Source organism: Bemisia tabaci, chromosome 8 (genome assembly GCF_918797505.1).
Source record: "Bemisia tabaci chromosome 8, PGI_BMITA_v3".
In the NCBI taxonomy this organism is placed as follows: domain Eukaryota; kingdom Metazoa; phylum Arthropoda; class Insecta; order Hemiptera; family Aleyrodidae; genus Bemisia; species Bemisia tabaci.
Genome location: NC_092800.1, coordinates 15,952,036 through 15,963,434, shown reverse-complemented (window position 1 = coordinate 15,963,434; position 11,399 = coordinate 15,952,036). Strand labels below are relative to the sequence as shown.

Genomic DNA, 11,399 nt, shown 5'->3' with positions numbered 1-11,399 from the left:
CTAATTTTCTTTTCAGCTCTTCAAAGAAATTTGGACAATTCGGGGCTTCAAATTGGGCTTTTTGTCATGAAGTCGGGCGAGTTACCATCAGGCTAACCAGAAATTTGGCTTTGAGGCAAAAACTTAGAAATGCTAGAAATGGTTGACATTTTAAAAATTTTTGCACCCTTATTTAAGGTCTGAATGACAGTATAAATATGTTATTCATTTCAACTAATTGTAAGATTTTCCAAGAAAAACTTAGATAAATGATTTCTCTTATTGTAGAGCTCTTTATAAAGAACTTATGTCTCATTTAAGAATTCGACCAAATAGCTCTCCCTAATTAAATTCTAGAGAAACACCTCTCATTACAGTGGTGCAAAATTAATATTTGAACCCTTGCCTGTACCTCTTTGTGATGCTTTATCTTGTATTTCAGTAACCGGGCCTTTAACTGAAATTCAGATTGCATACATGTGCAGAGAAGTATTGAATGGCCTTCATTATTTGCATTCAATGGGTAAAATGCATCGCGACATTAAGGTAATATCTCTTTTTAATTCAATTGTACTTCATTATCTTCTAAAATGTATTTTCAAGAATGATCCGAGTATTAAGGAGCTGTAAATGGACGATTTTTCCTAAAATGCTTCTTGATGAGAAACTTTCTACTAAAACATTCTATCAAGCCAAGTTAACTTGAAATTATTAGTATTTGAGTTCTACATTTTGAAATATCTTATCTTTTTGCCCTCTATGTAAGCGTCAGTTGCAGAGCAACTGATTGGTACGTATAAGAAATAATTCAGATTTGCTCGGAGGTAAATGAGTTAAAGAATAGCAGTTTGAATTTACTTACTAAAAATCATCTGTTTTTCAAGAAAATTTTACTCTTATAGCTGTCTGCCTTCAGTATAATTCATGTAAAAATTCGATTTATTTTGAGTATTTGAATGGACAATTGTTTGGTATCAAGTTAAACCATTCCAAAATCTCATTTGTACTGATCAAGTCAAAATATCACTTAAGAGTTAAAATGCGGAAATTTTTTTTTTCAAATTTTTTGCCAATCCTCAGAGAAGCTTTCAATTCTTTCTAACTTGCTTAAAAATATTACTGCTAGTTGAAGAAAATTTCTTGACAACGGCAAACATAATGATACTCAATATTATAAGGAAAAGGCTAACTTTCTCCTAACTTTTTCTGCTTCCTTAAAAGTAACCTAGGATTCAAGAGCCAACAATTCCCTACTTTTACAACTCCAAGTACGACGATTGTTCAAAATATTCCTTTCTCTATGTACCTATCAACAACAAAAATATGCCTAATTTTATTTGGGCAGGAAAATCATCAAACACACCAGGAAATTAGAAACTGATCTTGATAATGCACAGAAAATTTCGTTGGTTTTGAGTATTCTCTATCCAAAATAGTGATTTTTAACCAGAACAGTGTTTAAATTCAAGTTTGTCTTTCCTTTTCCCATGAGACGACAGGGAAAATCCAGAAATATATTTATAATGTTGAATCTATCATGAATGTAATTTATTTAATAATAAAACCTTGATTATGCGCATTGTTTCAGGGCGGCAATATCCTCTTAACAGATGGTGGAGATGTTAAATTGGCAGATTTCGGTGTCTCCGGCCAGATCACTGCAACCATGAACAAACGGAAATCTTTCATTGGCACACCTTACTGGATGGCTCCTGAAGTGAGTTTCAAGACATTTCGTCCTAATTTTTCCCCTCCTTATACTCTCCTCAGCTGTCAATATTTTTATCAAACTCACTGTCTCACCAATGGTAACAAATGGTGACTCATTCAACAATACCTAATAAAACAGGGTGACAAGTTCTTGAAAATTTATTGAAAACCCGGAAAAATCAAGGAATTTTCCTCAGAGCCTTGAAATCTTTCATCTGAATGGGGTACTACAGTATTTTCCACCACACCTACTGAAGTTTTATACACAATGGGCCTGTTGCATGCAAGAGATACAGCCGTGCGAACAGACTTTTCAGAGGTTAAATGACACGAAAATTACGATGGTCACATTAAAAAAGTCTGAAATACACTCCTTACTGCGCAATTTGCGTTGTTAGAACGCGCTTTTTCAAATTTCCCGCGTCTGGGGCAGTTTTCTAACGGAAACAATTAACGGCAACTCGCGGCCATTTCCGGTCAACTAAAACTGACAACATAACCTAAAAAATCGGAGCTCGTGATATTGTGAAATGAAATGTAGGGGATTGCGTTGGATATTTAAAAGTTGATCGATTTGGTTAGCGCATAAAGCGTATATGGACCACTATAAGAGATCACGTTGGGTTTGTAAACAAGCTGAAGGAAAAAATAACAACAACAACAACGACTCGGCATCTCCGGAAATCACCGAGCCCGCCGTTTGCTCGTTTTCCGGTGATTAGAAAACTGCCCCCAGACGCGGGAATTTTGAAAAAGCGCGTTCCTAACAACGCAAATTGCGCAGTAAGGAGTGTATTTCAGACTTTTTTAATGTGACCATCGTAATTTTCGTGTCATTTAACCTTTAAAAAGTCTATTCGCGCGGCTGTATCTCTTGCATGCAACAGGCCCATTATTGGAACTTCTGCCTTCAAGTTTTCAAATTTAAGTTTTTTCAATTTTAGAAGACTCCGCATCAAACCTTCTTTTTGTGGAAAGCACTTCTATGGAAAGCTATTTTTATGCTGAAAAAAAAAACCATTGAAAAGTAATGGAAAAGTTGGAGAATTTTACATTCTGTAAAGGCTATGGAAAAGTCAGAGAAGTTTGAAACCCAAGAAAACTTGTCACCTTGTAAAAGTTGAGAAAATTCTTCATTTTCTTTAGTGATGTAATCCTGTGAACTTTTAGAGTGGATGTCCTCTCATTTCAACTATTTAATGAAAAATATTGTATTTTCCTCGGTAAATACACTAAACATCTTTTGAATTAAGTATTTGAATCGCTAAAAACCGGTGGATATTTGTCAAAAATCTTTTCTCCTCTTGGAATGAGGTTAAGCAAGTGGTTTGTTTTAATCTTCTTGGTGTAAATGAATAACCTGAAAAAATTGGCTTTTGAGAGGGCTTTAAAACTTTTTGCATATGATAAAAAGTTTCTGAGAGTGACGGAAATTTTCAAGGTCAATCACAGGAAATTTTTTCCATGAGGGAGATTTCAGCCTAAGTATAAAGAGAAAGTGAGCAAATTCGAAAACAGTGCCGATCTGATAGAAATTCTGAAGACATTTATAAGATTGATGGAAATTTACGAGAACCAAACACAATGGGAGCAATTTAGCATCAAGAATAATATCTTTAGATATGAAAACAAACTTATGAACTTTCCAGGATTACTCAATAGCTCTCCACAAAAATTTCGAAACATTTTTTTCCCCCATCAGCTGCCTCATTTCACCATTTTACCATGGATTATCAGTGTCAACGAAGGCTGTAGATGGTCATTCATCTTCGTTTGTGTTATCCACAAAAAATATTTATGTCACCTCTTAGAGCGGTTCTGATGAATATCTTAATTTAAATATTTTATTTTCAAATGAGAGTATGTAATATCAAAAATTTCTCCTCGACAGGTTGCAGCTGTAGAACGCAAAGGAGGCTACAATCAGCTCTGTGATATTTGGGCTGTGGGCATCACTGCAATCGAGCTGGCGGAGCTACAACCTCCCATGTTCGATCTCCATCCGATGCGAGTTCTTTTTTTGATGGCCAAAAGTGGCTTCAAACCACCCACACTTAAAGACAAAGAAAAATGGTAAACGCATGGACATTACAATTCCTCCTCTTTTTTTACCATAGTTTTGAATGTTTAATGTAGGAACTTTCATTCTGAAGGAGAAGCACTGAAGAATGCAGTTTTGGGGGTAAACCTGAATGGCGCAGGTGATCGAGGCTCTCTCAGCAATGACTAGTGAAAATCCAAAGTTTTACCCACAAGAACGGTTTGAATATTGAATTCGAATTTTTCTTGCCTCTTACTTATTTAGGAAAATTTTAGAAAAGCACCCGGAAAACTTGGAAAATCCAGAATTCAAAAAATACTGCCGATTCCATCAGTTTGAAGTCAATTTAATACTCTCGTTGTGACTTTGCTATGTCTTAAAAGTCTTCCACTTATTCAACAGAACTATAGAAGTTACGATGGTGGATTTTAAAGCAAGTGTGCCTCTTTTTCTTGTGAGAACTGTCAATGCTAGAAAAAAAAATCAAACCGAAGTTGAAATTCACTCAGTCCTAGCTTTCTAATCAGCTGTACTTTTTTAGTCCTTGTGTCAGAGAGAAATCATGAATTTTGCATATCTATCTCTCTTCCAAACCTTTTTCTCAAACTTTGATAGTCCCGGAGAAAAAAAGGGGTGTACTAACTCTAAAATCTACCGCAGTAAAAGAGCAGTAATGCATGCTATTCTGTTCAAATTTTGGTTTGTTTTGTTTTAATTGAAACCTTTTGAATGATTACTGTAATTGAATTCTGACAATTTTGGGGTTTTAACGCTTGGCAGCCATTCTAAATTTTGGGAGTGAAAAAATCCACTGCTGAAATATTGTTTTTAGAATTCTCTTAAATTTTCTGTTCATTGAAGAAATTGGTAAAAGCTAAGTTAATGGGCTTAATCATGGAAGAAATTTAATCAGTTTTTATTTTCATTTTACAGGAGTCCGACATTCCACAATTTTCTGAAAACAGCTTTGACCAAAAATCCAAAAAAACGCCCAACTGCTGAAAAGCTATTACAAGTATGTATCTTACATTTCATCACTCTCTCACTCTTTAAAAATGGCAGTTTGGGGCTGTCCAGTGTCCATAGACTCTCTGTAAACACGCCAAAATTCGGAATGCAAGAATGGACATCCCCTTATGTTGCAGTTCTATCGTGCAAGCCTGCTGCTCCCCCCCTCCCTCGAAAAATTGTGTCATATTTTTCTCCATCCCCTTTTCACATAAAAAATAGATTTTTTAAAATCAATATTTTTAGTACAACTATGTAAAAAAATCAGCTTTCCACCTTGATTTTTGTATTGCATCAAGTTGTATCAGACTCTCCTCCTCTTAGCTTCACATACCTGCACACAAGAGTAATCCCCCACTTTCTTAGAATCTGATGTTCTTTATAAATATCCCTCTCAGGAAGACTTGATATAAGTCAATAAGAGGGGTAGGAATCTGGTATATTTAATATTTCAGCAGCATAGGCTTAGCTTTAACCCTTTGACGGCCGCGTTAGGAATACGGCCGCCGATAGTGGCGCTCTCTGTCAAGGAGATAAAGATGTAGTTCACATATTTGCCGACAGAGTGCGCATATGCTGTATACTTAATTTCATTGAAAAACAAGGGAGCTAGAGCGGGAAATACGAACGCGAGGCGCAGCACGAGAATACTCGGGCGTGGTCTGTGACGGTGGCTTGCCGCAACCCGAGTATTCTCGGGCGTGGTACTCAAAGGGTTAAGGACAAGGGGAATCATTTTTTCTAAATCATGCAGTTTCACAGGGTTATCTAGATTTTCTGTATGGGTCTTTTGAAATTAGAAGCTACCAGAATTTGCATCCTGTGAGTGTAAAAGTGTAAGGTTAAGGAAAGGAAGGATCTCTAAAAACACCAGGAGGTCATCATAGTTCAGCCCTGTTAAGGCCCTTTTAATACGCTTCTTAAATTTAGTATCCTTTTTAAACCAATAGCACATTCTTCTGCAGGGTTTCAACTCATGTCGGAAATGGAGGGGCAGAGTAAACCAGCAAATACCTGTTCAAATGATTTTGTACAAAATGTTGAAGAGGTTGGGTAGTGATTGACCCTTAGGAAATCATTAGCTTCAGAGATGTACTTAGTTGAATCAAGTTTAAAGGTTGCCATCTTGAATATTTTTGTTATTAATAGTTACATGTGTTTTTTTCGTTTTAGCACTCATTTTTCATGCAAGACATGAGCAAAAGACTTGCCCTGGAGCTTTTACAAAAAGTCAGCAATCCTGTCCGATTGGCAGACCTCGTTGAATTTGACGATGATGGAGTGAGTATACGACAAAGTGTTTCCAAGGGATCTCTAGTGATGGATAATAGGAAGAAATTGGAGTGAAATAGTACTAAGAACTGTCATGAGAAGCAGAGTTAAGAGGAAACTGGGAATTTGCAGGGAAAGTAGAAAATCTGTATGATAAAAATTTGAAAAATACAGAAATTTCAGGAAGCAGGTAAGACAAAGAATGGTCAAATCAGAGAAAAAAAAATTCCTCCAAGCAAATTGCTGGGAAACAAGAGAAATTTCATCGAAATTATATTAATTTTCTGGAGGTGTAGAGCAAAAACATAAAAAAAATGAGAGATAGAGACACGCCTTTGAAAAAGGAAATCGTCGAAGAGGAAAAGGAAGAAAGAACTTCTTGATTGCAACGTTTTAGAAATTCAGCAACTATTTCCTTTACTGTAAGGAAAGTGAATGCATGCATTTGATTGAAGTTTTCACTGGATATTCTTCATAATACTACTTACTTCCATTTAAAAAATTCTGGAAAAATCATCCATTAGATATCTCTTGAAGGCATGAATTAGCGACAGAGATTCTGAAACACTGCAGCCGAGAAGCATCTCTTCTGCAATTGTTGGGCAAGGAGGGAAATTTCAGGGCACAAGAAAGAAGAAAAGCCACAAAATTCCATGTGATACTTTTGTTCATTTTTAATTTGTTTTTTCCAGGCTGTTTCCAATGTACCTCAAAGAATAGCTTCCAAGCACCCTGCCAAAGAGCAGCAACCTGTACAGTCACCCCTCCTTAGTCCAGGTGAATATTCTATTTCTAAGCTCTGAGAATCAGTTATTGGAGTGATACGTTCTGGGGTCCGATGGTGATCATGTATCACATTGGTGAAGTGAAAAATCGTGGTGAACTTGGAGTTTCGCATGGAAAAAAGATAATACTCCTTGCAAATGAGCCTAGACAATCATTCACTCTCAAAAAAAAATTCTGATATCAAAGAAATAAAAATAACCTATGACTAGAAAAAAAAGTATTGCATTTAATATACTTAAGTACTGAATGCAATGTTTTTCTTGAAGACAAATCCTTGTTTCATATATTTGAATTCTGTATTTTTTGGTGCAATGGATTTTTCAGACTCCTTACGGAATATCGGTTCTTTGTTGATGTTGTTTTCGGCATATAACTCAAAATTCGCCCAGTTTGTTACCTATCGAATGTAATAATGTTGAATACTACAGTCGCACACTGCGAAAATCATTGTAAGATTGTGGAAGGTTTGAGAAGGTATCTGAATGTTTTATCTATAAAGGGGCAATGAAAAATGGCACAAACTGATGTTTTGGTGGTCGACACTCATAAACCAACAAAAAGAAATAAAATTTTCTAAGAACAAGGTTTCTACGTTTCCTTCAAACTTTCTCAGGAAACTTAATGTCAGCTTGGAATCCCTTGGAAAATCCCTGCTTTGATTACTTCACAAGATTAGTTCAGATGTTACGTGTGAAATTTGTCTTCCTTTTCCTGGAACAATTTTTTTTGACAATTTTTCCTTTTCTTTTTTTTCTCTCAGACTTTTACGTTGGAAACCAGCCAGGTCCTTTCAATCCTGCATGTGATTGGGATTATCTGAACATCAATGAACTCTTGAATAACTCTCAGGTACGTCATTTTCTACACCTTTCCATAATTTTCCTCTTACTGAATGGATAGCAATATGTCAATAAGAACTAATTTTTGTAGGTTATCTGATAAGGCCCATGGACATTAAGAAAACAGCAACACTTTTATACTTTTACTATCAAGGAACAAGGCAGAAAAGTCAAACTCTTTTTGTGTAATATTGTCCAAATATTGAATACCCTCAGGAAAAAGACGTTTGTGCCGGAAAACTTGAAATTGAGTCATTGGTTTTGCTGTTTAAAGGAGTATTTTTCAACATTTTGGCATCAGCAACGCCCCAAAATGTGGAACCAAACTGGACATATGTTGGCTTGAAATTTACATTTAAAAAATCGTAGTTTTGAGAGTCAATGTTAGTTTATTTATTCTTTATCTCTCAATTTCTTAGTTCAACAATATGAATTAATAAAAAACCAGAAAACTGAAGTAATATCATAAGCTTAGTTTCCACATTCAAAATGGGGCATTGATGTGACTGTCGAGCATTGCCAATCAAAATTAAGAGGCGCCTCTAAGTTTTGATGAACATAAATCGTGAGCAGGGTATCGAAATACATTTATTCAAGACTTTGTTCGTGAATTTGTGTTGACTGAAAAGGAGCAGTACATCCTAATTTTGATGGGCAACACTGAACCGTCACTTCAATGACCCATTTTGATCGTAGAAACCAAGTTCTAAAAATATATCGTTTGTAGATATTTGATAGAAAAAACGAGATCCAAAGTTTTAACTAACCCTGTTTTTACTTTAGTTTGCAGAATTAACTGATCGAAATGCAACTTAAGTCCTTGCCTTTGTTGGCCCAAAAATTAACTCAATACGTTGAATGCCAAGGCTTTTTTGGTTCTTGGCTCTGTGAGCAACAACTTGCCACTTTCTTCACCCGATACTGTGGCCTTACATGTTAACTGCCTGTAGTCTATTCCTTGGAACACTTTAGAACCTTCTCCAATGAAAAATGAATTCCAATTTTTAATAAATCCTGATAAAAATAACCAAAACAAGACCTCAATTCATCAGATCCCGATTTAATGGATTGAATCATCATTCCCTTGAAATCTGATGAATTGAGATCTTGAATTTGCCTTCTGGAATTAGGGTTCTTTGTTCCATAGATGAGGACAGGATTAACGTAAAAAAAATTAATTTGTAAGAATTGTGTGTTTTTAATTAAATCAATCATTTAGATTGAGCTGGTGAATATAAGGAAAGTAGGAGAGAAACCTATCAGCTTGACAATTACAAAACTAAGTTTTTTCTAACGCTCAGTTGACTTTTTTGATAAATATTAGAGGTTTGGCTTTACTCACTTACAACAGCCATTTTAGGGTCCAAGTCCCATTATCAGATTCAAAATCATATAAATTTATAAAACTCAAAATTTCAGTTGCACAGCCATGCTGTGAGCCATGTGCCATCACTTTTATTTTTTTTGCCTCACCTACTTATTACTTTTACCTTTTAAGCCATCTTTATGATTATTCACATGTGTGTGATATGTTTCTAGAATAATTAATATTATTGATTCTTTTTTAAAATGCTACATTACATTAAGTGAGAACAGTCATACTTTAACAGAATGTGAGATATGCCTCTCAAGCATTCTTACTCACAAAAGATTTTTTAAATAGCAATTTTTTTTTTTTTTTTTTTTTTTTTTTTTTTTCAATGTTATTAAGATTATCTGTTTTTTTGTTTTGTAGCACTCAACTAACTGTGATACTAAAGTAAGCCAATTTCCTGTCGAGCCTGGGAGTTCCAATGAAAAGTAAGTTAAATTTGTAATTTATTTTCTATTTCCACAATGTCATCGGGACCAAACCCGTCAGGTTAAGCCTCGTCGCTGTACCTTAGAGAGCTGAAGACATTACTCTCTCAAAATTCAAAGTGGCGCCTTGTAAAGTTCAAAAAGCCATCTTGCTTCGACCAAAATTTTACCGAAGGAATGGTATTTTTCAATTTGCACAAGAATGGCCAGAATTCCGAATTTTTCTCAACGTTAAAAGGTTTATGACATGAAGTACCCTGGTTTGTCATTGAATTTTTTTGATTCTATCTCTGCTCCTACTTTTGCCAATTCTCGAGCAGCAAACTTTTCAATGTCTTCCAAAACGAGGAAACAAAAACACTTTAAACGAAATTTTTGATGACATTTATATAGCAAACTTGACTTTCAAATAGAGAGGTACTCAGGATGTGGATCTGCTGTCTTTCTTTCAGTGCGCACTTTGCTGACTTAATGCTGTGCTTTTTGCTTTCTCTTGAGTCTTTATACCCTCCCTGTGTAAGATAGAGGCATAATTAAATCAATTTCCAATATAAAGGCGTAAGCCCATTGCTCATCCCGAAATATCCTGACATGTTTTCTTCAGTCACCAGTAAGTTGTAGGATGTTCCCCTAAATTTTCATGATTCCCTCTGAAAGAACCGATAAGATTAAAATTCAACATGTATCACAACCAATTAAGGTAAATGGGTAATGATAATGTAGGATGTTCCCCAAAATTTCCAAAATTCCCTCTTAAGTAACCGGTATAATTAAAATTCAAATGTTTTACAACCAATTTAGGTAAATGGGTTGCGGTTTGCTATATTTAGCGATTAAGATATCGTAATGCTATTTTTAACTACTGATGTAATGTTGGTGCTAACTGCAGGTGCAGATCTTAAAAGTGCATCTAAGGAACCATTTTACATCAGCTATTTCCAATATTCTATTTTTCATCCGAAGATTAAAGATAGTTTCATTTCAAAATTTTCCTTCAGCCCCTAAAGGCTTGACTGTAAAACTTTTAAACGAATCAGTTTGCGGTTTTCCTCTGAAAAGTAATGTAAGGAGAGAAATTTGATTCTGGCTGTTGTAAAATTGTTTCTCTCTGGTTTACTGATCCTAATGCTATTGACTTAAAGTAGTAGATAAATATCTTCCTCTTTTTGCGCTTTCTTGCTTCGGAGCGCTGCCTGCATCTAGCAGATGTACATACTTCGTTCTTAATTCTTGAATGAAAAATGAATGGGACTAATTCCGGGAAAAAACCTATCGTTTTTTCTTTTCTTGGACCACTAACAGGCAAATCTTAAGTTTACTCCATAGCTCCTTATTTTAATAATCTTCCATTCTAGTGAAAGTTAGAGACATGTATGTGGTGACTTTTAGAAAGGGGGGGTCACGTGTTTCTATAATAGGCATAGTCCTCACCAAACAAGATGACTGAGAAACAGGAGATCTACTATCTTGATTTTTGTAATTTTTCTCAATATCAAAGTGGAGATAGTAGATTTGTCGCATTCTAGAAGATGGTCAGGTGTTTTATTCTTGACTCAAATGATACAGAAACATTCAAATATTCAGATATTCTATTCCAATGAAGTACTTAAGGATTAGTTTTAACATTATCTTCTACAACATTTTTTTTATCCATAACATTTTGTAGACAGAGAAAGGAGAAAGCATTCTATTTGTCATCCTCTAGAAGTATCACAGTATCAGCAGGTGATGTTATCGTGCCTTAGAAAATAAAAAGGGATCACGTTAAGTTGTTTTTTCAATCAGGGAACTTCCAAATATAATTTTTCAATGGGAAAAATGTGAAATTTGAAATGCTGTGTTGCCCCAACGATTTTTGGACTTGCGTTAAAACTTTTACTGAAGGATTGTCTCTTTATCAGGTATCGTTTAGGCCATATTTGAACAAACTCCCAGAGTTCCCACAAAGAGGGTACAAAAAGGTT

At 35.2% G+C, this 11,399-nt stretch overlaps 1 protein-coding gene across 7 annotated transcripts in view; it reads left to right on the top strand.

Annotated features, from left to right (window-relative positions):
- The window catches only part of hppy (MAP4K3-like protein hppy), a 42,851-nt gene that overhangs the window by 4,766 nt on the left and 26,686 nt on the right, over positions 1–11,399 (top strand). For all 7 annotated transcript variants that reach the window (XM_019062197.2, XM_019062193.2, XM_019062191.2 and 4 more), the window contains exons 4-11: positions 422–525; positions 1,568–1,696; positions 3,581–3,762; positions 4,664–4,745; positions 5,912–6,019; positions 6,703–6,787; positions 7,557–7,645; positions 9,371–9,435. In XM_019062197.2, the coding sequence (XP_018917742.1) occupies positions 422–525; positions 1,568–1,696; positions 3,581–3,762; positions 4,664–4,745; positions 5,912–6,019; positions 6,703–6,787; positions 7,557–7,645; positions 9,371–9,435 (844 nt within the window). The remainder of the gene's footprint in view (positions 1–421; positions 526–1,567; positions 1,697–3,580; positions 3,763–4,663; positions 4,746–5,911; positions 6,020–6,702; positions 6,788–7,556; positions 7,646–9,370; positions 9,436–11,399) is intronic.